The following is a 26,750-nucleotide window of genomic DNA, read 5'->3' as shown; positions in this document are numbered from 1 at the left end:
TGATGTTCTGCCGTTGGTGAGGATCGTGCCGACCTGAAGCGTGCTGCTGTCTCTCTCTGTGCTCAGCTGCTTTGTCCTGAGTGGAAGGCACCGTCTGACACAGGTGGCGGTGGGGGCAGGGCTGTCCCTCCCAACTCCTCCGTTGGCCATCCTCAGGCTTACCCTTTACTTCACTTTGTGTTTCTTAATTCTGTTTATAGCTTCTCCGGAAGCACCCTTTTCTCTGGAGAAGTCTTCTCTTACGGGCTGTTGTTTTCTTTAGGAGTTCTTTAGTAGATTTAATCCTGCCCATTTTTTTTATCTTTTTGGGAATTCCTCAAAATATTTATTTTATTACTCATTTTACTTTAGCGACATTCCTCTTTGATTTTCAGCCTTTTTTCTATTAAAATATCTCGTATTTTAAATAGTTTTTATTGGGGAAAGAGGTACAGGTGTGTATTTAGTCTGTCATTTGATTTCACCTGGTAATGTTTAACACTTAGCAGTATTTTCAGCGATATATTTGGACTACTTGCAGGGTGATCCTAGAGCTATAGACTTTTGGTTTTAAAATGTAATTATGAAGAGATAAATGACCTGTGTGTTTCCTAATGAGGAACCTGAGGTGCTTTAGCTCAGTGGCCCATTACCGGTTTTGTCTAAATTAGAGTATGGATCATTCTATCAAAGAGGAAAATAGCATTTGAGATTTGAGCAATTAGTTAACTTATTAAAAGTGATTAAGTACTTTTTCACATGTTAATTAACTCACTCTATCAGAAGTTACCCTGAGCGATTACTAATCTAATGCTGGGAGAATGAATGAGGTTATCAGATGCTCTAATCTAGAACGTTGCTGTGTTCAAGTACAAAACGAAATAATTTTTCCAGTGTTACACATTGTTGAACACTCATCATTGTGTTAACATCTTTATGTTACTAAACTGTGCTTAGTGAAACGTTGTTATTGTGTCTTTGTTTCCTAGTTTGACACTGTTAGAAGCAATCTTCAGAAAATTAAAGAAAAAGGGAAGAAGTAGTGGCTGCTAGCAATAATACCCCAAAGAAGAACATGCGAGTCATTAAAAACAAACCGAGCAATCCACAGTCAGCAGCTGAAAATCCAGATGGTGGTGTGAGTGGAGAGGAAGACAAGCAAGAAAAGGCGACTAGGAAGGTTACAAAAACAGCGTGCCAGGTGCCTGCACAACAGATGGAACAGGGCACTCCTGAGAAGAAGGTGGACTCTGTACACCAGAAAGCACGGACCAAGTCACAGCCAGCTGTTGCCCATCAGAAAAACGAGAAAGCAAATGAAGAAAAAGGAAATAATTTAGATGAGGAAGAAGTGAAGCAGGTGTACCAGCTCCAGGTAGCTGAAGAAATGGCAAAGGAGATCAAGAAGAAAATAAGAAAGAAACTCAAAGAACAGTTGACGTACTTTCCCTCAGATTCTTCCCTGCATGATGACAAACTGATCAGTGAGAAGAAAAGAAAGAAAAAAAAGAAAGCGCCAGTCCTGTCTAATGCTGAAACGAGGTACATTGTTACATTGATAAATAGAAAACGTCCTCTTAAAAGTGATTCTTTCCTACTTTTAAGTGATACCTGTAGTTTCACAAAGAAAATTCTGAAGACTTTCATTTGGACACATTGTCAGTGTGATAATAACAGCTAACCTTACTATGTGCTAAATGCTTCATGTGAATTAACTAACCCAGTGAGGAATAGGAATGGGAATACTATCTCTTGTAGATGAGGAAACTGAAGAGGTTGTGCCACAGAACCTGTAAGAAGCTGAGCCAAAAGCTTGGCAGTCTTGGCTGAGCCAAAAGCTTGGCAGTCTTGCTCTACAATCTCTACCCTTAACTACTCATTTACATCTCCTTTTAAGTAGTAGAATCCTAATTACTCCTCTATTTGTCAGTTATAAATGCCTCTTTGGATATGCAAATAGAGCCCTTTTCCCTCAATATACAAATAGCATTTGTTCATTGTAGAACACACAGAAACAAAGAAGAAAATGAAAGCAATCCAATCATCCAGAGATAACCACTATTAGCAATTTGGTATTCTACTCTTTTTCTGTATATGATGCTTATATATGTATGTTTGCATATGCAACGTGAACTTCTGTGCATATATTCATATAAATATGTCTCTGGGGAAACCAAAATAAAAAACGACCTTTAACTACCATAATTGTTTTCTGTAGTCCATATTTAGGTAAACAACTTGAGGTGAGAACATTTTGTATCTATTGCCTGGCATACAGGGGCAATTTTCCCTAATGTCCTCATCTAAAAATAATCCCCCCTTATTAGAAGCTAGACAGCCAGTGGTAACAAAGAGCAGGCACATGGAGTTGCTACAAGGACGTATTAGTGTATTTGTTAGTTACCTGCTGCTGTGTAATGACTCGTACTTGGGTTGTATTTGCAGTGTACTGATCTTGGGTGACACAGTTGAAGGTGAACAGAAGAAGGAAGATCTGGCTGGAACAGTTACTTCAGATAATCATCACGAAGATGAAATAACCTCGGTGGATCAAAATGTGGAAGACAGCATGCAAGATGACACAAAATCCAAACCAAAAAAAAAGAAAAAGAAGCCCAAAGCAGGTTTGTTATCCAAATGAAATGAAAAAAGTGTGTTCTTGATAGAAATAACTTGATTTTAGGACTTCATTTCTTAAAACTAAAGAAAATTAGTCCCAAAGGATATAATCCAAAAAAAAAAATTTAACATAATATTTGGTACTTGTTCTTGGCTTTATCTAGACTGAAACAGTCATTTATTTGTGACTGTGACTTCCTGTGATCACTTAGTATTACCTGAGTCATCTCTAATTCCTGACTTAATTTAATTCAGCCCTAGAAACATTAACTTTGTAGTTGCTATTATAGCAGAGATGATTTCCTCTTTCTGCCATTGAGTGCAGAACCCTAGATAACCCAGCCTCACAGTTGTTGAAAACAGTAAGTGGTCAACAGGCGATGGACGTGTTAGATGACCAGGCTGCGGGCTCGGTCAGACGGGGTGTCTGCCTAGCTCCTCAGCCCGAGTTGGCTCTCGTCCTTCTTCTCACTTTTCCTTTTCTCTTCTGGCTTCCAGGCTTCCTCTTTACCGGTGTCTTTCCTCCTGTTTTCCTTTACTTACTACTCTTGCCTTTCTTCTACTTCTTACATTCTTTTTATTGTGTTCAGTTTCCACTTAATGGGCCAAAAATTGGGACTGAAATAGGCAGTTTTAGAATTTGTGATACTTATTCATTGGATTATGCAATTGATGATGTCTTGTGGTTTCTGTAATTAAATTTTAGAAAAGTGTACATAAGTATACTACTTAGTGAATTTTCACAGACCGAACGTGCCTATAAAATCATCATCCAAATCGGAAAACAGAACATGGTTCGCACCAAGAAGTCCCCTTGAGTCCCTTTCCAGCTCACTGCCCTTCAGCAGTAAACACTGCCTTGAATCTGACACGTAGTTTATTTGTGCCTGCTTTTCTGTTTTCGCATAGATAGTATCACAAATACTATGCTCTTTTGTGTCTGGCTTTTTTCACTCAAACTTATTTTTGTGAGATTGATGCTGCTATTGCACACAGTTCAACTTACTCCTCAGTTGTTTTTGTGCTGTATATATATCCATCATATAAATGTACCACAATTAATTTTCCTGTGGTATTAATGGACATTTGAGTTGTTTCTAGTTTTGGGTGATTACAAATAAAGCTGTAGTGAATTGTCACATCTTTTGGCAGCATATGAATACATTTTAACTTAGCATATTCTTAGGCACAGAGTTACTGTGTCATGTGTATTTTCCACTTTACTAGGCACTTCCCATTTTCTGGAGTTGGTTTACCAATTGACACCAGCAGTATTTGAGAGCCTCCAGTGCTGTACAACATGTATGTTGTCAGTATTTTAAAACGTTACCCATTTTTAGTTGTGTATGTTTCATTTTAACTTTAATTTGATTTCCATGATAACTAATGAAGTTGAACATATTCTTCATGTTTATTGACTTACTTGGATTTCTTCATTGGTAAATTTGTTCAAGTCTTGCGTGTATGAACTTAAGAAATTGAGTTTGTCTTTTTATTAATTTGTGGGAATGTTTTATATTTCTAGACATCAGTCTTTTCTCATAAATAAATAGATATGCCCATATATCTTGCAAATATCTTTCCACTCTGGGTTGTTTTACTTTTATTGAATCATTTGAAATGCAGAATTGATAAATTTTATGTAGCTCAATTTATCCATTTTGTTCTTTTGATAGTAAGTGCTCTCTGTGATTTATGAAATCTCCCAAGTTCTGAAGATGTTTCTGTATATATTATTTCTGAAAAGTTTTTGTTTTGCTTTTCACATTGATCAATGCAGTTCATCTGGAATCGATTTTGTGTCTAATGAGAGTCAGTGGTCAAGACCCATTTTCCTCCATGTGACTAAATAACTGACCTAGTGCCGTTTCCGGAAGAGAGGATCCTTTCCCTCAGTGTTGCAGTATCACTGTTATCATAAATAACATGAGTATGCAAAGAGATCCACTTCTGCAGTCTCTGTTCTGTTACATTAGACTGTTTGTACCAACACCGCCATATCTTAATTAGCATAAACTTACAATGGGTCTTGCTGTTAGGTAGTGTAAGTTAACTTTCATCTTCTTCAGTATTGCCTGGGCTACATTTTACCCTTTGCATTTCCATATAATTTTTAAAAGCAGCTTCTCAGTTCTCTCTCCTTCCCTTTCCTCACCCATGATTTTGATTTGGATTGGGTGAATCTAAAGAGACTTACAATAGAACAACTCTAAGTACACTTGATATCATTACAGAGTACTAATTCTTGCCATCCATGAAATTGGTACACGCCTCCATTTATTTACACTTCACCTTATCTTTGTAATATTGTAACTTTCGGCAGTGTCTCACCTTAAGATTTATTTCTAGGTACTCAATGTCTCTTAATGCAAAATTTTTTAAAATTTTGTTTTCTTTTGGGTTGGTCAAAAAGCCTGTATTTTTTTTTCCCATAAAATAAGAGACACATTTTTCATTTTCACCAAAACTTTATCAATGTGTATATTTGGGTATGTTGGCTGTCTCCCATGTGGTATAGTGTTGATTGTTCTCAATTAATATCTTGATTTGATCCTTGTCAACTTCAGCTGGTCTACCTGACCATGGAGCATCATTCAGTAAGAAAATCAGCACGAAACTTCACAAACCACTTTTGACACATTCGATTGGTTGCAGCACCTTCTCTGTACACTGCACGAATCTTTGCATTTCAGTTGTGTTTTTACCTTTCTTGAAATAATAAAGCATAATATGCCAAAAATGTTGCTTATTTTTTTCCATCTTCAATATTAAATGGCTACACAAAAATTCACCAATTTTGATTTTTTTTAAATGCGTGCTGATATGACATCTGTCACAATACAATCTAACAAAAGTGTTTCAAATGAAGTTAAAGACAACTAAGCACTACTAGAGCCATCTTATGGAATAACCAAATGATCTTTTTGGCCAACTCAATATTTGTATGTTGCTGATATATGTATGTAAAAATATAATAGATTTAAAAATTTTTTAACATTTATATTCAGTTTCTTGCTAAATTCATTTATTACTACTAAGAGTTTATAGATTGTTTTGAATTTCTACATTCACAATCATATCTGGTAATGATGTTTTTTAAAAATAATGAATAGATACTGAATTTTATCGGGTGCTTTTTTTACATCAACATGATTATATAAATTTTTGTTCTTTTTTCTGTTAATGTGATTGTTACTGAATATTAGGCCATCTTGATGGAAGTGGGTGACCCACTGAGTTGTGATGTATTGTCTCTTTAAAAATCTATTGGATATGACCTGCTGACACTTTGTCTAGGTTTTTTGTGTCTGTGGTCATGTGAGAGAATGGTTTGTACATTTCTTTACCTGAAATAGCCAGAGTTTTTGATATCAAGGTTTTGGTCTCAAAAGTAGATGGAAAATGTTCCATCTGTTTCATTAATCTGGAAGTATTTTATAAGTTGGTGTTATTTCTTCCTTAATTGTTTGGAACAATTTACTAATGGAAGTTTTTAGGCTGAGGTTTTCTTTGCAGGGAGAATTTTAAATCATTTAATTTATACTAAATACTAGACTCTTCAATTTTTCTTTCATCAACTTTGCTAGACAATATATTTTGAGGATTTTGTCCATGCAATTCAGATTTGTCGTTTTTGTATGTCAGCAGACCTGAGAGGGTGGTCCTTGATATTGGTGCTTTGTTTTCTCTCGATTTCTTCATCAGTCTCGGGATTTTCAATTTATTAGTTTTTTCAAAGAACCAATCGTTTTAGCTCTGATTCTGTCTGTTGTACATTATTATTTTAGTTATTTCTTCTGTCTGTATCATTTCTTTCTACTTTCTTTGGGTTTGATTTAGTGTTTATTTCTGGCTTTACAAGATGGATTTTATGAAGTTTCAGTCATTCTTTATATGCATTTAAGATTTTAAATTTCTTTTTTCTTTATAATATATGTATGCTATTTTAATAATGAGAAGAATTATTACATTAAAAAAGATGATTGGTCCCTTTCCTTTTCTTACACTAAACATGGTGTTCTTATTCTTAATTTCCAGTTTCCAGCTATGCATGAGGGGAGATTTCATATTCACTCCAGAAAACAATTCCAAGTAGATAATATTAATTACAAAACTGGCTTTATAAGACTTTGCATTTCTATCTAAGTGCTACTTTAGCTGTATCTCACACATTTCTTGAATGCTGTGCCTTCATTGTCATTCAGTAAAAATATGTTCTGAATTCCATTTTTTAATTCCTCTATCATGGATTATTTAAAAGTAGATTGTCTAGTAGGGCACAACTAGACATTTTTAACATTTATATTCAGTTTCTTGCTAAATTCATTTATTACTACTAAGAGTTTATAGATTGTTTTGAATTTCTACATTCACAATCATATCTGGTACTGATGTTTTTTTAAAATAATGAATAGATACTGAATTTTATCGGGTGCTTTTTTTGCATCAACATGATTATATAAATTTTTGCAGTAGGTGACTTTCCTGATTATCTTTTTATTTTGGTATCTGTCTGCCATTGTTGTCAGAGAACATTGTGAATTTCAATCTTTAGACTTTTTTGAGGCTTTCTTTATGGCCAGTTTCTGGTCAATTTAGTAAACAATCCATGTGCACTGGAAAACAACGTGAATTCTGATGCCATTGTGCGCAGTGTCCTATGTATGTAAGTTAAATGAAATTTAATGTGTTCAGCTGATCTTACAGACTGTTTTTTTTGTTGGTTTTTTTTTTTTTTTTGGTTGTTTGTTTTGGTCTGCTTAGTTTGTCAGTTGAGTCATATATTAAAACTTCCACCATGATTTTGGGTTTCTCTGTTTTATTGCTATGAGTTTTTTTTCTTTATATATTTTGAAGATATGCATGCTTAGAATTGTTGTATCTTGCTGTCAAATTGACACTTTTATTGTTTTGGTGTGTTCAGGCTGTTATAACAAAATACCAGAGATTGGATGGCTTAAACAACAAACATCTATTTGTCATAGTTCTGGAGGTCGGGAATTTCAAGATCAGGCATGCACAGATTAGAGTTCTGGTCAGGGTCCACTTCCTGATTGTAGGCTAGTGTCTTTTCAGTGTCACCTCACCTGGTGGAAGGGGCAAGGGAGCTCTCTGGGACCTCTTTTATAGGGGCACTAATCCCATTCATGAGAGCGTCAGCCTTGTGATTTAGTCACTTTCTAAACCCCTACCTCCTTTTCTATCACATTGGAGGTTAGGATTCCAATTCTCTGTCAAAAGTCTTCACTTTTAAAATTATTTTGCTCACCTTTCCCTTTATTTTCTTGAGCATATTAATCATAGTTATTAAAAGTCCTTATGTGCTCCCCTGGCCAGTGTGGCTCAGTTGGTTGGAGCATAAGCCCATAAAACAAAAGGTTGTGGGTTTGATTCCTGGTCAGGGAACATGTCTAGGTTGCAGGTTTGGTCCCTGTTGGAATGTCTACCAGAGGCAACTGACTTGATGTTTTTGTTTCATATTGATGTTTCTCTCTTCTCTCCCTCTCTCTCCCTCCCCTCCCCTCTCTCTAAAATCAGTGAGCATATTTGTGGATGAGGTTGAAAAGAAGTCCTTGTGTGCTAATCCGATCTGGATCGTCTGTGGGTCAGCTTCCATTTTCTGGTTTTGGTTTTTCTGTTGGTTATTGGTCATATAGTCTTGCCTCTATTATGCCTAGTGATTTTGTATTGCATGTTGTACATTGTGTGTAGAATCCTAGAGACTCTAGATGATTTGTATCTTCCATCAGAAAGGATGTCCTCTTTGTTCTCTTAGGCAGATAGGGTAGGCAACTGATTTCAATTTCAGCCAGTGAGGAACTATGTTTGGGCTGGGTTGTAGGTTTGGTAAGATTCTGTCTCTGATTTGTCCTGTTCCTAATACGTGGCTTTCCAGGTGTTATAAATTGAGAGCCTGGCAGCCGCTTGTTTCCTCAACCCAGAGAGACTGTGCGAGGTTGAGTTGTGCCCTTCAGAGGTTCTCAGTGAGTCCATTAGCCTTCTGCTGCATGCAGCTTCAAAATGTCTTGAGGGGGAGACTGGCCATGTGTTTGAGGCCCCTCAAGTCTTCAGCTTTGTCACCCCAGTCCCCCAGTATCTCTGCTGGTTTCCCTGTCCCCCAGGAGGGGCCTTCTACCAGGGGCCACACCAGGATTCTTAACCTCTAACTGCACCCAGAATTGGTAAGTGACCCCAGGTGAAAGGTGACAGTGTGTATAAATTAACCAGGCCCCCTAAGGCTTCATCTTTGCCTGTTTTATTTCAGGCCCCTCTCCCTGCCTGGTCATTGTTTCCAGGTATCAAAAGACTGGGAGATTTCACTCACTCTTGAGCCTGTCCTGTAGCTTCAGAATTGTTTTGTGAGGCACATTGGCCGTGTGTTCGCTGCCCCCCAAAACTCCAGTTTTATCACTGTAGCCCCATGCAGCCACTACAAGGTTTTCTCATTACTCTTTCACCTGGTAGCCTCCTCTTGCCTGGGCCAAATACTGACCCTTGACCCACACTCTGAATCAGCAAATGTCCCCAGAGGCTGTAACAGCTGCCATTCCATCAGCTTACCTCTGAATGATTCTCCTTGCCTCGAAGTTTAGTCCATCTACTACACATTGTTTCTGCACTTCTCTGAGTTTTTAGAAAATCCTTTTGTAATTCATTTGGCTTTTTAAGCTTTTGTTACCAGAAGCACTGATCTGCTACATCCTACTATACCCTGCCTAGAAGCATAAATTACAGTTATAAATGAATTGAATGATATGTGTTCCACTTAGAAAATACCTAGATAAAATTTTTTATTTTTGTTCTATTTTTCTTTTGTTGTTGGTCCTTGTCAGGAAAAATGAGAAAAATTCCTTATTTTAATACCTTAATAAGTGCATTATTTTACTCTTAGAAGGTAAGTCTGCCATTGTTTGGCTTTTCCTTTCTTTTTCCTTGAAGTATCTTTATTAACAAAGAAAAATAACCACGGATCATAAAGATTAGGCTATATGAAAATTCAGCTTATGTTGTTGAGTATATTGTTGTGGGAACAATTGATTAGAATGTTCATTTTCTTCCGTGCTTGTAGTTTCAGATGACAACGAAGACTCTGATGGCGATGACGGTGTGCACGAAATCACAAGTCGAGATAGTCCAGTGTATCCCAAATGTTTGCTTGATGATGACCTTGTCCTGGGAGTTTACATCCACCGAACTGATCGACTTAAGTCAGATTTTATGATATCTCACCCGATGGTAAAAATTCATGTGGTTGATGAGAACACTGGTCAATACGTCAAGAAAGATGATAGGTACTTTTTTAAATTTCACAGCCCACCCTTGAGTTGAAAATGCCCACAGTAGGAGTTCTCTTTTCTGCCATTGAAAATCAGTGCAAGTAGGGTTATGAATTGGTATTGGAGAACAATTTGCTAGTTGTAGGTGTTCACCAACCATTGATGCTGATCGGTATGTTTTGTAGAAGAAATGGAGAGCATCTGTTAATTTAGTGATTCATCGTAGGTGGAGGGGAGTTGAGGGAGTTTCTGCCAACCTTAATGACTCATTTGTGGCATTAAGCTGGCATTGTAAATCATCTTCTGTTGCACTGTAAATGCACTCGTTTTCTAACTTCCTATTTTTGTTTTGAAGTTAATATGTTACCTGGGCCTCAGGTGAGGTAAATGAATTTTGAATTTAATTTTTCTCCTACTATTACTTCTACAGTTACATACTTGAAGGCCCAAAGAAAAAGTACAGTAAAATACACAGTTAAACTGGAAAAAAAATACTATCTTCTTGGAAAGATGGCAAAGATGAGAAACATGAGTATTATCAAAAAGGTCATTCCCTTACTCAGTTGTCTTAGGGCATACAAAGAAGATATGATACACCTTGAAAGGTTTATAATCCTGTGGAGCTCATTTTCGTATTTAAATTTACTGTATTATGTTATGACAAACTCATTTAAGATTCTGAAGGAGTTACTTTATTCTAGCTTTGCATGCTGAAGGTATAATCATACCTCTCACTTTGTATTTCTATAATAAAATAATTCTGTGAAACCAACTGATACATGTAAATGCAAAATAAAGTACTACTACTTCTAAGTCTCATAAAATTTATAATTTTCTAGATGGACTATCAAAGTAATTTTTCCTTATATATTATAGCTATTCATTATTTTTAGTTGCTTCACATTGAATACCATATTTTAATTTTTTCTCACATTCTCAAATTTATGAAGAATTGTGTTAATAGAAGTACCTTTTTTTTTTGAACAGTGAACGGCCTGTTTCCTCTTACTTTGAAAAAGACAATGTGGATTATATTCTGCCTATTATGACCCAGCCATATGATTTTAAACAGTTAAAATCAAGGCTTCCAGAATGGGAAGAACAAATTATATTCAATGAAAACTTTCCCTATTTGCTTCGAGATTTCGATGAGAGCCCTAAAGTCATCCTGTTCTTTGAGGTATGTAAATAGAGCATTTTAAACTAAATTTTGGTTATTACAGTCATCCCTTGGTATCTGCAGGGGATTGGTTCCAGGATCCTCTGTAGATAATAAAATCTGCAGGTGCCGAAGTCCTTTATATAAAATGGCACAGTATTTGCACATAGCTTATATTTGCATGTAGGCCACAGCAGAGTCTGTCCACACATCACTTCATTCACGTTGATTCAGTATAGTTCTCCGTGCATGGCAAACTCAAATTTTACTTTGAGAACTTTCTGGGATTTTTAAAAAAATATATGTGATCTGCGGTTAGTTGAATCTTTGAATGTGGAACCCACAGATACAGAGGGCCAATGGCAAAGCTGTTGTTTTAGTAGTTCAGTATACAACCAAGTGATGTGAAAATTCAACTTCTGTTATTTAGTGTTTGTAATAAGCAGTGGAGATACAAGTAATAGCATATTTATTGAGTATTTACTAGTATAAGTAGTTAGCCTTTGGATTTACTCTATTATTTAATCCTTACGGCAGTGCTGTGACTGTTAACTGAAGTGTTGAATTGGATGTGTATCTATGTAATCTTCCATTCCTAACCCATTCACAAAGTATAAACTCATTTAACAATGTCAGACTCCCGGAGAGTTTGTATACTACTAATAGAAATGAAAGTGAGCATGCACAGATCACTTGGCTGAGGCAATGTAATATATAACCGAATGAAGTAGAGCGTCTTAGATATGAAAAGTTAGTGGAGGGTCCAAGCAGTTAGGAAAACCTTTATGGAGTATATGGTCTTTGAGTTGACATGCTATTCTAATTTTTTGTTGCAAAAGAAATCAAGAAGTATAAAGTGATTTTTCTCAGTTACTTCAACTTTAAGCGCAGGTGATTTGTATTTGAAGCTAGTTTACACTTAGATGAGAAACATGAGTATTATCAAAAAGGTCATTCACTTACTCAGTTGTCTTAGGGCATACAAAGAAGATATGATACACCTTGAAAGGTGTATCATACACCTAAAGACCACTTTTCTTTTAATTAATTCATGTTCTCTCTCCATAAGCAAAGGGAGGTAGAGAACTCCTCTTCCAGTGTCAGCAAAGTGGTGAATTTCAGCAGGTCAAGGACGGCGTGACCAGGGCCAGTGACTGGTTTTGTAGAGTTGCTTGTGTTTATAGACTCTAAATTTTAGGTGGTCTGTGAGTGTTTATGAAACAAATATTCTAACATTCATATGTGAGTGTGTTATATAATTTATACAAAGCTTTACTTTTTTTTGAGAGCTTTTGTGTCTTAGAAATTTGTCATTTACTACTATAATCTTTTATATTCATTTTAGTAATAGAAATTTAAGAATGGGAGTAAAAGGGAGAAAACTGTACTTGAACAATGATTAAAATAAAATTAAAAAAAGAAATTTAAGAAAGATTGTTGGATTATAAATACTTTCAGGTGCTTAAGTTTTAACATAATGTGTTATCATCTACAAAACTGATTTTTATCTCAGCTTTTTAAGGGTTTATTGAGGAGAGGTTGATAATGACTACCAGAAGTCTTTAAAGCTTACTGCACTTCTAAGTATTTCTCCTCAGGGGGAAAAAATGACAAGTATACAAAGATTTATGTGCAAGGGTATTTATTTACTTAAGTACTGTTTATAACAGCAAAAGTTTCAGAGACAAGTCTTAATTCAGAAAGAGGTTTGGTTAAATAAATTTTGGTTTATATTAAATTTATGGTATTTATAGTATAAAAGAATACTAGGCAGCCATTGCCATGATAATATACATATGTATGAATTGACTTACATAGATATACATATGAAGTGTATCATAATAGTTTGTGCAATAGCATTGGACTTGCATTAATATAAAGATATTTAGGAATACTCAGGAAAAAGGCTTAGGTGCATGCGAACCTGTAAACATTTAGATGTTACTGGTGATCATCTCTGGGTCTGGATTACAAGTTGTTTTTACTTAGTAATATATTTTTCTTATATTATCAGTGTTTTTTATTGAGCATGTATTACATCTGAAGATAGATTTAAGAATATAAAGAGCAAGGATGAGTGGAGTCCATACTATTTTTTCAAAGCATTCTTCTATAAAGATTTGTTACCTCAGCTGAACTTTTGATAAACACTTTGCTAAGTTCAGAGTGATAGTCTTGATAAGATCCTGGAATATACATAGTCTCTGTGGAAGGTCGGTTGCAAATTTATGAGCTTTGACATCTAGACAGGATGGGGATGTGAAAGAAATTTTCTTGGGAGACCGAATTACAACTTACATACAGAGAGAAAATCCCCAACCTCACAAAGATGATCCAAGGAAGGATCCAGAGATAGACAAGACCATGAGTTTTTTAAACAAATGGCCCTTCAAAGTCTGCTCTCATGAAAAAACAATCAAAGTTTAAGCATTCTGTGCCTGGTGTGTTTGTGCCTAGACTATATTTGAGGTAATTAGTATTTTCATCTTAGACTTAAAATACATCTTAATAAAAGATTTATTAATAAAAGAGTGGCCAAAAAAGTAGATCCTCACTGACAGTATGAGTTAACTTAAAGGTTAATGAAATTAAATAAAAATGGTTTTCCTCCCTATAAGGAGAACTTTTAAGAAAACATGACTTTTTCATTTTCATAATATATTATTAGAAAATACTAAATTTTAGGTAGCCTAGTCTTCTGTAAAATAATTTTTAAAAATATTTATTTATAGATTCTTGATTTCTTAAGCATTGATGAAATTAGGAATAACTCTGAAGTTCGAAACCAAGAATGTGGCTTTCGGAAAATTGCTTGGGCATTTCTCAAGGTATGTCTTTCTTCCGTTTTAAACGCTTTTAATGTGATCTTCAAATCCGATGGGCTGCTTTTTTCAAATTCAGTTTGGTTTCACATAAGGAGTTAGGATCTCAGGTGAGATTGCCATGGTAGAGAGTTATTAATTGAAGCTCCAGCGATACTCATTCAGATTCTGAAACATTTGTTGAGTGCCTAGTTTGTGCCAGGTATGCTGTTGGCTCTAAGGACACAGCACTGAAAAAGACAGACACAGTCCTGCTGGCATTGACTCAGCAGATGTTTATTAAACCCTTTGTGCATGCCAGTCACTGTTCCAGTCAGTGACCAAAGAGGAGAAACTCCTTGGCTCGTGGACCTCATCTCTAGCAAGAAAAACACACAACAACAATTGATTACACAATTTTTCATTTATTTTAATTTTTGAACACACTGTGAAGAGGTGTGAGGTGGATGATGGAAACAGCGTGTGGGGCCAGAGAAACCTCAGGAAGAGACACTGAACCTGAGTGTCGGCCAGACGGTAGCAGTGGGGGAAGGCGGCTCTGAGAGGAGGGTACAGTACGTGCAAAGGCACTGCTGTTGTCAGCCATGAGGCAGACGCGAGTCCTCAGTGTTGTCCGTGGCATCTGCAACTTTCAGCAAAATGATGTACGTAGCGAAATCAGTTTTATCATAGGATAATTGATGTAAACAAGAGTTAAGTTCGTATGGTATCCCACCATGTTATGACAAAAGGATGTTTAATGACATGTTATTTGAGGACCTGCTGTACTCAGCCAAAAGAAGGCCACTGGTACTGGAGGACAGAGACTGAGGAGCAGTGGCTAACTGAAGAGATTGCTGAGGTGTCTTGATTATACAACGTCTTCTAAGGCGTTAGTGCCACAGAAAGCCATTACAGGATTTTAAAGAGCTGTGGAGAGCTTTATAGAATTTTAAACAGAAGGATAAAATACACTGATCTATGTTTTGGAAAAACCGTTGGGTGGAGAATGGAATATAGAAGGTGCAAATATATATGCTGGCAGGTCAAGGCAGGAAATTTGCGCAGCACTCTATGTCTGAAACGGTGTCTTTAGGATATTTCCGCAGAGGTAAAAGGCATGGAAAGATTAATGTTTGTAAAAAAAGAGATTTTAATTTTATAGTTTTGAAATTTCTGGCATTTTTTATTTCTGATTTCAAACATAAATTTGAGTAATAAAAAGTCTTGAGTAATTAACCTATTTTGTACTGTCTTATTATAAAACTTTTCCTTTTGTACACCCATCCATTCAGCAAATATATGTGTCTGAACTGCTAGGCACTGCCATTATAAAGGGCATTCATAGATAAATTAGGCAGTGTTCTTGCCCTCCAGTTCAGTTTCTATGTAAACATATTACTTACATGACTATGTGCTATAGAGCAGATGCTCTGAAAACCCAGGTAAGTCACTGAATCCATGTTGGGGGTGAGAGAGAAGCTTTAGAAGAGGTGCAGTCTGGCTGCCAAGTGGCAGCCAGGTCGGCCGTGATGAGGAAGTAATTCTACAGTGAACTTGGAAATCACTTGCAGTGTATTTTTTAAAATCACCCTTTTATAACCCATTATTTCTGTGCCCCTCTATACTGAGTAAGAGGGGGGAAAACAAGAAAAAAACCCTTAGAAAGGTCACTTTCATATACTAAGCATTGCCTTCTTGTGGTCTTATTAATCATTCTTTTAATGCTGAGGATTGTGTAGAACTTCAGTGTTTCCTGTAAGCTGCGCTTGGGAAACAGAACTGTATTTCATAGCATTTTTGCCTTTAAATGTCATGTAGATTTTTATTTATCTATTACATACCATTGGCAGAAATGGCAATCAGGAGTTCTTCTGGTCCCACCCCCTGTAAAGGGTAAGATATTCTGTGTACTTTGTCTGTAGTAACACTTAAATATCTCCCTCACGAGACTAAGCTTTTCAAAGTCAGCTGTGCCTTCTTCTTGGCAAATTTGTTAAACATTTTTAGTTTTATTTCACCAAATCTCTTTGTGTTTAATATGTATCACTCTCTTGAACCACTGTATCTCATAATATCACCACCTCCCGGCATGTTAGTGCTCCTGGCACATAAAGTGCTTAGTGAGTATCTACTGACAGAATTAATACATGTATGGAAACAGTGACTAGGAACAAAATCCATCTTTGACAAGGTGGCATGAAGCACATTAAAATTTTATTGTTTTAATACCTATACCATTGGTTCCAGGAATGTCTTAGGTAATTGTAAAGTTATTATAGTGGTCCATATGAACTCCAAAGGAACCTTGTCCAGTTACAAATTTTTGAGGCTTCATCATAATTCTCAGGTAGAGGCACTTTTAGTTCTTTTAGCACATATGCATATATCTATTCTTTTAAGCATTAAACATTATAGTATATATCATGTAGCTCAGTTACTTGGAGAGTCATCCAGTAAACCAAAAGGTTGTGGGTTCAGTTCCCGATCAAGGCACATGCCTCGGTTGCGGGTTTGGTCCTTAGTTGGGGCACATTCAAGAGGCAGCCAGTCACATCTCTCTCTCATATCGATGCTTCTCTCCTCCTCTCTCTCTCCCTCCCTTCCCCTGTCTCAGAAATCAGTGACATGTCCTTGAGTGAGGATAAAAAAAAGTACTGATACTAAACAATGGAAAATTTGTTTCCATGTTTAAGTAGTATGCATTTGATCTTTGTCATTATTTTCTCAAAGATATATTGATCCCTTTCTGTGTGCAAAGTAACATCTACACAGAAATGTAAATGCTTTACCAACAATCTGAAGTTGTATAGGCAAAAAGACAGCTGTCAGGAAAATGTTTAAAAAGTCATTTGGGTTACCCACTGTCAAAGTGATTTTGAAATGTGGTTAGCCAACTATGTCACAGTTCTTTGCTTTATATTCTAAGGAATTTCCACACGCCATATTAATCTTTTTTAAATGAGTTTTTGACTATATATTATTGCTTTATTTAATATATTTATTTCCAATGAAGGTAAAATTTTATTTGAATTTTTCTTTTAAGCTTCTAGGAGCCAATGGAAATGTAAACATCAATTCAAAACTTCGCTTGCAGCTCTACTACCCACCTGCTAAGTCTCGATCCCATTTAAATGTTGTTGAGGTTTTTGAGTGGTGGTCAAAGTGTCCCCGAAATCGTTATCCATCAACGTTATACGTAACTGTAAGAGGATTGAAAATTCCAGAATGTGTAAGTTAAGAGCACACGTAAATATATAGCCTCTGTTGAGATGAAATGGTGACATGTTTTCCAGTCCTAAAAATATCTCTAGAATTATTTTAATAGATTTTAGAATAGAAAGTTACCTTCAGAGATTATCTATTGATCCTGTAATAGCTGATACTTAAAAGATAATTAAGTGAATTTTAAATAATAAATGTAGATTTCATTGTTAAGGAAAATGTTTTTAAAAATAATACTGTTTTTTAAATATTACAGATAAAAGTGCTATAAAACAAGAGCTGAGAAGTATTGTTCAGAAAGGATCAGATAGTTAATATTTTAAGCTTTTCAGGCTATACAGTCTGTTGCAGTTACTCAGCTTTGTAGTGTGAAAGTAGCTATGTATACATATGTAGGTGATAACAAAACAGTTTGAAAATGTGTTCCAGTAAAACTTTATTCACAAGAACAGTCAGGATAGATTTGGCCTGGGCCATAGTTTGCAGACTACGATTTACAGGCACATTTTCACAATATTATTTAAAGAATTAGTAAATTATGTTTTTACTAGTGTTTTTCATAGTTTAAATTTATAATGATCTTAGCAAAAGTTTCACCTAAAATGAGGTGAAACTTCTGCTTTTGTCTTATTTGCTATAGATCTTTCAGGTCAGTTGCATATTCTGTAGTTGGTATTATAAACTGTGACCACAGAGTTGGTTTGCATTGATTTGAATGCAGTTAAATCTATTTTTAAGAAGTGGAAGATTTTAAAATCTTTAGATTTTAACATCAGTTTTGTGATATTAAAACCAGAGATACCACAGCACATCAGAGCTGTGCCATAACATCTGGTAGGTGTTGGTGAAGAGACAGAAACAAAAGAACAGAGCTGTTAAAACAATTTCGTGTTACCAATCAAGCTCTACTTTTTTCTTCTAACTTCTAAGGCTATTTGGTTAATAATTTTAAACAACTCTCTTCTTATTTAGAATAATGTACACATGAAATTGGAATTTCTTCTGGATTACATTTTGAAAACATTTTCATTTTGTTGGTTTCAATGTTTTAAACACCATCTATGGTAGAAATGAGAAAAAATTAACACAATATATAATTTTCTCACTTTCTGTACATATGTAGGTAAAGCCATCGTACCGTCCGGCGATGACCCTTCAGGAGGAAAAAAGTAAACCAGCGTATTGTGAACAACACCATGAGTCAAGTTCAGCAGACGCAGAACCTGGGCTGGAAGATTCAAAGGAAGTAGTAAGGTGGAAGCGGCTGCCAGGGCAGGTGAAGTGTTTGCTAGCACTGGATTCACTTAGATATTTCCTCCTTTACACTCCAGCAACTCCTAGGGCAATAGATTGCTATTTAAAACTCTCAGAGTATTCTTGTTTTTAACCACAGTATTGTCTTTCCAATAATTCATTTGGCAAGTAGTAATAGAGTCATTACCATTTGCAGAAAAACACTCTCTAGGTTGTTTGTTTAGAGATGTGAGCAGTTTTTTTAGTTTGCTAGAGCTACCGTGAAAAAATACTGCAGACTGCTTGACTTAAACAGCGGGAATTTGTTTACTCATAGTTCTGTGGGCTGCACGTCCAAGGCCAAGGGTGGCAGGGTTGATTTACCCTGAATCCTTTCTCCTTGGCTGACAGACGGCTGCCACCCTCTGCCTTTTTACGGCCTTTTCCCCCTGCCCTGTATTTTTTCCCTGTGTGCTTTCCTCTTCTAATCATGACCTGCCTCAAAACAAAACAGAACAAAACAAAGACAAAAACCTTCATTTTAACTTAACTGGCTAGCTAAAGAACTTATCTCCAAATACTGTTACCTTCTGAGGTGCCAGAGTTGGGCTTTAACACATGCATTTTTGGGCACACAGTTCAGCTCATAACAATACATAGTTTCTTATGTGTATAAGAGGTATGTTTCCTGATTGATTTATTATTAAACATTTGATTTTTAAAAAATGGATTCATGAAATTTTTTGTAGAGTCTGGCTTCTTCCTGAATCACATTTTGATGGCGATATGTACATGTATATTTTTTACTACAAGTTAAGCAGTGTTTAAGCTTTCACTAAATTTTTCTTGGTTAGCATATTTTGCAGTAGCAAGAAGTATTTCAGATACAGCTTTGTAAATCTGTTACTTGTTTCCACAAAGAGGAAGAGGGGCTTATTTTCTATGTATAAGCCAATACCAATGTAGTTTATCTAAAATCTTAATTTATGCAAACACTTAGTATATACATAAGAATGATTGTTTTCCCAGACCTTCTCACTTTCTGAGTTTTGCATAACATTTTTTTGAGGCTTTTTTTTTTTTTTTGCAGATCCGTCTTAATGTCACTTAAAATGCTTTAGACATATTAACATGGGGAGGACAGCACTTACACTGTGCTCTGGGGACCTTTCACATCTGCTGGGGCAGCAGAAACCAGTGCCTTTCACTGTCAGGTGCGCTGCGGGGAGTTCAGGAGGAAACACAGGCATAGAGACAATTTTACAGATGAGTAGCTCTCCAAGTGTGATTCGGGAACTGTAGGGGTCCTGAGACCCTTTTAGGGAAACTATACCATCAGCTTTTTTCATAATGGAATCATGACTTTAATAATTTTATAATGATTTGGTTTCTTTTGTACTTTTATTCTCTCATAAGTCTACAATGAAGTTTTCCAGAAGTTAAATGATAGGTGATATCAATGATGAAATCTAACTATCTTTTATGAAGCCAGATATTAAAGAGATTTTAAAAAATGTAGAACAATTTCATTTTATATAGTTATTTTTCATTAAAAGACAGTTGTTTTTTAAATGAATTAACAGTTTTTAATGTATCAGTTTTAATTTCTAATATGATAAATAGCCATGTATGATGTATCCACATATACAGAACTTTTGGGGAGGTCCTCAAAATTTTTCTGAAACTGGAAAGCATCTTGAAACTAGAATATTTTGAGAATTGCAGGAATGGAGAAGGTGAACTGGAGTTGCAGAAGATGGGTTTATTTTAACGGGCTGGTGAATTTGAGTTCGACTTTAAAAGATGGCCAAGTTAGGGGTAGGTGAAGGGTAGGAAAAGATATTTCATATGGGGGCCACGTTGTAAATAAATGGGACAGTACCTGCTGTATTCGTCAGGCACTCAAAACTTGACGGGCTGGAAATCAGCATTCGTATGAGGTTGTGTACAGACTAGGCGGGCTCATGTTGTGGAGTGTCTTGAATAATAGCCTGATACTTGATTGTGTGGGATATGAGAAATTAATGAATGGTTTTGGGGTAGGAGAGAAGTATGGTCTCAATATTTTAGGACAGATTGATGCTGGCAGTGGCATGCAGTGCTTGAGGTTGGTATACATCCGAATGAGAGAAACCCACCAGAGGGCAGTTGCAGTCGTTGCTGTGAGGTGAAGAAGGGGTAATGGTAGCACAAATGCAAAGTAAGAGAGAACAAGGAAGAAAGAAGGAACCAGCATAATTTAGTGACTGACAAGGTGGTAAAGAAAGGGAAAGAGTCGGAGATGTTGAGGCCCTTTATCAATATTGAACTTTCATTGGCTCTTCTAAGTACAGTGTCAGGCCCTGGGAATGCAAAGAAAATGGTTGTGGCTTCAGTGACTTTAGCTTAGGTGGTTAGGCCAAGTTTTCCTCATCTCCATTGCCTGCTCTAGAAGGAGCAGCAACTGATTATAAAACCACCTGATTTTTCCTTCAATTTTTTCCTCTTTTAATCTCCTCTTTTCAAAGTTGTCTGGATAGAGAATGGAGGGGAAAAATGCGTAGCATGGTGTCTGGTACATTATTGTCACCTAATGTCTACTCAGTTTTCCACCTTCCAACTAGCTACTCACTCCTAATGCTGCCTCCTAATAATGCTGCTAACTCTTGATGCTACTTGGGAAGAACCTGGTACCCATCTAGAATGCAGGCCCTTGAACTACTAGTCTCTGACTAGGCTCATTAAGCTGGGCTTGACCCTCTGAATAATGCTTCTTAGTTCTATGTAGTAATGATGGTTATTCATGGGGTTGCTGTAATGAATATATGAAAAGATGTGTAATAAAGGACCACATTCTTGGCATATAGTGAGGGCACAGTATATGTTTAATTGAACGTTTTCTACAGTAGGTATATTAGTACATTAAAAGTCTTGATTTCATCTGGTAATAGTGAATGAACACATAAAAATTATGAAAAATTTTAATAAAATTATCGAATCAGAAACCAATAAGAAGTAAATGATTACTTTGAAAATACATTATGGAAGATGGTCACAAATGATGGTTATTTTAAGAGAGAATGAATAGTTATGCATCCTGGGCTTAAGCTAGGCCCTGAAGGGCTTTTACGGTCTTAGAACAAGTTTATGGTTCAGCAAAAATCACGTTATTAGTTGGTGTCTGGGGATAAGGGTGTGACGTGTGTGTGTGTGTTTGTGGGGTGATACAAAAACTATATGGTAGTGACAGCTTTAAAGTATAAGATACTGAAATTTTCTACTCATATTTTAGGTGGATTAAGTACCAGTTAGATATGGAGTACAAATCCACTTAATCTTGTGGAGAACCGATTTTCTCTTTAGAAAGTCTGTGCTTTTCCATCATTCTGCGTACTCTTCATCACTGTAAAGGGACTTAAAAAACACCTACAGTAATTAAAATTTACAGCTAGACTTCATCTTTTAATGTTTCTTAATTTGTTTTTAAAATGTATGTTTTTTAGGCTTGCCGTATCCCAAACAAGCACCTCTTCTCACTAAATGCAGGAGAACGAGGATGTTTTTGTCTTTCTTTCTCTCACAACGGAAGAATATTAGCAGCAGCCTGTGCTAGTCGGGATGGATATCCAGTTATTTGTGAGTATTAATCCTGTTTGTTTAATTTGATCGAAGTCTTTGTGGAGGATATTCTTTGTTTTTTTTAAATTCACTGAAATTTTAGTTTGAGTAATTCCCCAGCACTACTAAATTAAATAGATTTTTTCAAGTAAAGTAACAGTTCTTTTTAATAATTTTACACTTTTCCATGCAGTATGTTTTCCAAAGTAAAATTTTACATTTTTATATATAATATGTTTTCAGAAGTAGAGTGAAGGGTGGTAAATTATTTTAAAACATGCAGGTGGATTTTATGAAGCATTTTTTACTTTAAATATAGAAATTTAAAACCATGAAGGATAATAAATCTCAGGAGGATTTTAATTTTAATGTGGTCAGTTGATAGCAGTGATAATTTGAGTGATGAAAGCCCTCGAATTTGTTATGCATTAGAACAATAGTGTTTGGCTCAGTAGGACCTGAATTAATACTTCTCATTATGCAGCCACTGTGGAAAACAGTGTGGAATTTCCTCAAAAAACTAAAAATGGCACTGCCTTTTGACCTGGCAATACCAGTGCTGGGATTATACCCTAAGAATCCTGAAACACCAATTCAAAAGAACCTAAGCACCCCAATGTTCATAGCAGCACAGTTCACAATATCCAAGTGCTGGAAGCAACCTACGTACCCATCAGTAGATGAGTGGATCAAAAAACTATGGTATATTTACACAATGGAATACTACACAGTGGAAAGAAAGAAGGAACTCTTACCCTTCGCAGCAGCATGGATGGAACTGGAGAGCTTTGTGCTAAGTGAAATAAGCCAGGCAGTGAAAGACAAATACCATATGATCTCACCTTTAACAGGAACCTAAACAACAAAACAAACAAGCGAGCAAAACAGAACCAGAGACAGGGAAATAAAGAACAGACAGTGACCAGAGGGCAGGGAGGGAGATAATGGGGGAGAGAAGGGAAAGGATCATCAAGGAAATGTATAAAGGTTCCCATGGACAAAGCCAAAGAGGGGGTAGGATTGAGGAGGGGGGTCAGTGGTGAAAGTGGTGGTGGGAAAACGGAGACAACTGTATTCGAACAACAATAAAAAAATGATAAAAAATATAGGAAACTGTTAAAAAGAAAAATTTTATCTGTGTCTTAAAGATTTTTTTTTAATTAAAATGAGCACTACACTCTTCTAGACTTGGAGGCTTTACTACTTTCCCGTACTTCTTGCTTGTGGTGAAAACCAGCTCACCTCAGCTCCTTACAGGCATCTGTCCTGGGCGCCAGAGTCTGTTGAACTTTCCTCAGCCTCTCACAGTTACTTCTTCATCGATTTGTTTTTCTTTTTTTTTCAGCAGCAACTTATAATTGGCTTGATTAGCATTTGTTAAATAAATATTCTTTCTGATGAAATGATGTTAGCTTTAAGAAATACAAAATTATTTGTATATTTTGATTACAGCTCTGCTACTTCAAAAATTCACTAAAACCTATATATGGGGGAAAAAAGATTCTTAGGAAACATACTCCAGAATATTAATAGTGATTTCCGTCTTTGGGTAGTGAAAGAATTTATTTTTATTTATGTTTTCATCGTTTCTGTGGTAAATATGTGCTACTTTATGCTTAAAAAATCTTGTTCAAAATGGTATATACATTTAGTTTTACCTACTGTTTAAATCTTAAAATACAGAAGAATCTTTTTGATTATTGATTATGTCGTGACTCCTTAGAATTTGCTTCCTTGTAGGATGTGCTTATTGATGTTTTTCACAAATTTAAGGGTTTTTTTTTAAGATTTTATTTATTTTTTAGAGAGGGAAGGGAGGGAGAGAGGGAGAGAGAGAGAGACAGACAGACAGACAGACACATAAACATCAATGTGCGGTTGCTGGGGGTTATGGCCAGCAACCCAGGAATGTACCCTGGCTGGGAATCGAACCTGGGACACTTTTGTTCCCAGCCCGCGCTCAATCTACTGAGCTACGCCAGCCAGGGCAAATTTAAGGTTTTTGTCTTTATTTCTTCAGATGTTCTTCCCGCCCCTTTCTGTTTCTTCTCTTCTTGAGGTACTCCTGTCATTTCTGTGTTGGAACACTTGGTGGCGTCCCACAGGTCTCTGCAGCTCTATTTGGTTTTCTTCGTTCTTCTCCTTTCTGACCCTTAGACTGCAAAATCTCTTCATGTCTTGATTCTTCTGTTAGTTCAGATCTTTGAACATACTTATAAGAGTGGATTTAAAGTCTTTGCCTAGGAAGACTAATGTGAAGGCTTCTTCATGAACAGTTTCTATTGACTGCTTTTTTTTCTATGTATGGTCAGACTTTTCTGTTTTGTTTTTTCATGTCTCCATAATTTTATGTTGAAAACTGTGTATTTTCATTATTGAAATGTGGCAGCTCTGGTAATCAGACTGGCCCTTCTTCCTCTCTGTCTACATAATCGGGATGTTACTGTTTTTTAAAAATCTTTTAAAAATTATTTATTTTAGAGAGAGAGAAGAATGGGGGGGGGAGAGAGAGAGAGGAGGGGGGGAGGGAAAATCAATTTGTCATTCCACTTATTTACACATTCATTGGTTGCTTCCTGTATGTGCCCTGACTGGAGATTGAACCCACAACCTTGTTGTATCTGGGTGACACTAATCAAGTGAGGTACATGGCAGGGCCAGGATATATTGTTGTTTAGTTTGTTTCATGACTTTTCTGAACTAATTCTGAATCTTTTCCCTTCGTCATGTGTTGCCACTGAAGTCTCTGCTTCGTTAGCTTAGTAGTCAGCTAGTGGTTAGAGGGAGATTGTTTTTTAAATGCCTCGAGCGAATAGCTCTCCCAGTGTTTGCTGAGGGGCTCTGTGAGCGTAGCATTGGGATCCACTTTCAGTTCTTCAGCCGTGGCCTTCACTTCCTCTTTGCACAGAGCTGGCTCAGGTCCGCTGAACTGAGACAGGGCCTCTCAGGTCTTGATTGGGTAAGCACACAGCCTTTCAGGAGCATAGGTCCTAGATTCCCAGGAATATGTTGGAGTTTTTCAAAGTCCTCTGTGGACATCTCATTCCCAGTTTTTTCTTTTTAAGCTTTTTGGTCAACCTCCTCTTAGCCCCAGCTGGTGTCACTGTCTCAGATAGCTGGGCCACTGCATTATCTACATGCACCTAGGGTTAGGACTGTTTACACAGAGCATGCTCAGAGTGAGGTTGAATAAGGCCAAGCCCTGAAAATGGAGCTTTCAAGAACCTGCCATGTCTAATAGTGGTAAATCTTAGGGATGGGGCTTTGGGGCACGTCAGACGTCTTCTGCCCCATCCCATGACTGCCAGGCTGTGGGTTTTCATTGTAGGTGCAAGGCTGTTGGTTTTTAAGGATGCTTTGGAGCTGGGGAGAAGGGAATGGGAAGGAACAAGGGGAGTTAAAAGATATACCACGAAGCTCAATGTTCTTACCAAGATTCAGCAATTTTTCTTGAATAAATCCTCAGATTGTTGCAAGCCTTTGTTTAATTTCCAGAGTTCTGAAAGAGTTACTTACTTTTCCCTGTTTTTTCCAGTGTTCTCATTGCTTTTATGTGGGTGCACATTTTTTGAGGTCCTTAATTTGCTATGCCAGAAGCACTCCTGTACTGCTTAGTATTTTATTTTATAATTAATTGTTTTATTGTTCAAGTACAGTTGTCTGCATATACCCCCCACCACCCCCCGCCATCCCCACCTCCCTCCACCACCAATTCCACCCCACCATAGTTTGGTTTGAGTCCTTTATAGTTGCTTAGTATTTTAAAGGCAATTGGTTTGACCACTAGGTGGAAGTAGAGACTTGGAAACGTTGTTGTTACCAACTTAGATCAGTGATTTTTCAAACCAGTGTGCTGCAAGAATTTTTAAAACATGCAGTACCGACTAGTTCAGTCAGGGGCACTGGCTGCTTTTCCCTTAGATTATCGAATAAAAATATGGTAACAGCCAACACAATAATAGCCATCCAGTGTGAATAAATCAAAATTTTGTCTCTTTTTTAGGACAAATTGGCACAAAATGTATTTTGGTGTTTTGCAAAATTTTAATTAGTTTATAGGTGCCATGAGATGAAAAAGATTGAAAGTCACTGTCTTAGATGATTTTATTGTATACTCTAACATAGCAAAACTACAGTGTTTATTGGACTGGGTCTCTGTTAATTCCTTACTACATCTATAATTTTAGTATTAGAGTTTTTTGCTGACAGTAGTACAGTTTAAATTTCCTGTTTCTTCGAATAAAATTTTGGTTGGAATTTAATCCGTTTTCAAGTAAAATAATACCTTTTTAACAAAAACCCAAATTATAGAGTCTTTGAAGTAAATTGCAATTTAAATGTTATTTATTATATGATTAATTAATTGACTATCAAAGATTATTAGAAGAGTTGTTTTGGAGAAATGAGAATAATTGTTAATTGTAGCATATTACAAAATTTTATGTTTGTAAATTCTTGTGTCTAAAGCAAGTGAAAACTGTAGATTTTGAAATTTTTTACACTGAAAACCTTTGGTGATGTTCTTACAGACAGTGCTTACTTTGTGTCCAAGCTATTATAAACTGTGAATTTGTATGTTACTGTATTGAGCATCCTCTGTCTGGAAACTTGCTGATGTTTGAATATTTTCCTTAGTGTACGAAATCCCTTCCGGACGTTTCCTGAGAGAATTGTGCGGCCACCTCAATATCATTTATGACCTTTGCTGGTCAGAAGACGATCGCTATATCCTTACTGCATCCGCGGATGGCACTGCCAGGTGTGTGTTTGGGAAGTGTTTCGTGTGTGCTGCTTGCCAGCCAGGAAGGCACAGAGAATAGTAATTGATAGAACTACTCATGCTTCAGTTGTGTTTTGCCT

General features: G+C 36.4%; 1 protein-coding gene across 1 annotated transcript in view; it reads left to right on the top strand.

Annotated features, from left to right (window-relative positions):
• Nucleotides 1-800: 800 nt before the first annotated feature.
• AHI1 (Abelson helper integration site 1) overlaps nucleotides 801-26,750 on the top strand; it is a 176,751-nt gene continuing 150,801 nt past the window's right edge. The window contains 11 exon segments of the mRNA XM_028510246.2: nucleotides 801-848; nucleotides 969-1,005; nucleotides 1,008-1,521; nucleotides 2,425-2,603; nucleotides 9,668-9,890; nucleotides 10,863-11,055; nucleotides 13,767-13,862; nucleotides 16,882-17,067; nucleotides 18,184-18,336; nucleotides 21,776-21,908; nucleotides 26,526-26,649. Coding sequence (XP_028366047.1) covers nucleotides 801-848; nucleotides 969-1,005; nucleotides 1,008-1,521; nucleotides 2,425-2,603; nucleotides 9,668-9,890; nucleotides 10,863-11,055; nucleotides 13,767-13,862; nucleotides 16,882-17,067; nucleotides 18,184-18,336; nucleotides 21,776-21,908; nucleotides 26,526-26,649 — 1,886 coding nt within the window.

The sequence above is a fragment of the Phyllostomus discolor genome, chromosome 4 (assembly GCF_004126475.2).
Source record: "Phyllostomus discolor isolate MPI-MPIP mPhyDis1 chromosome 4, mPhyDis1.pri.v3, whole genome shotgun sequence".
Taxonomy (NCBI): Eukaryota; Metazoa; Chordata; class Mammalia; order Chiroptera; family Phyllostomidae; genus Phyllostomus; species Phyllostomus discolor.
Note: the sequence above shows the minus strand (reverse complement) of the source record. Positions and strands in the feature narration are given on the sequence as shown.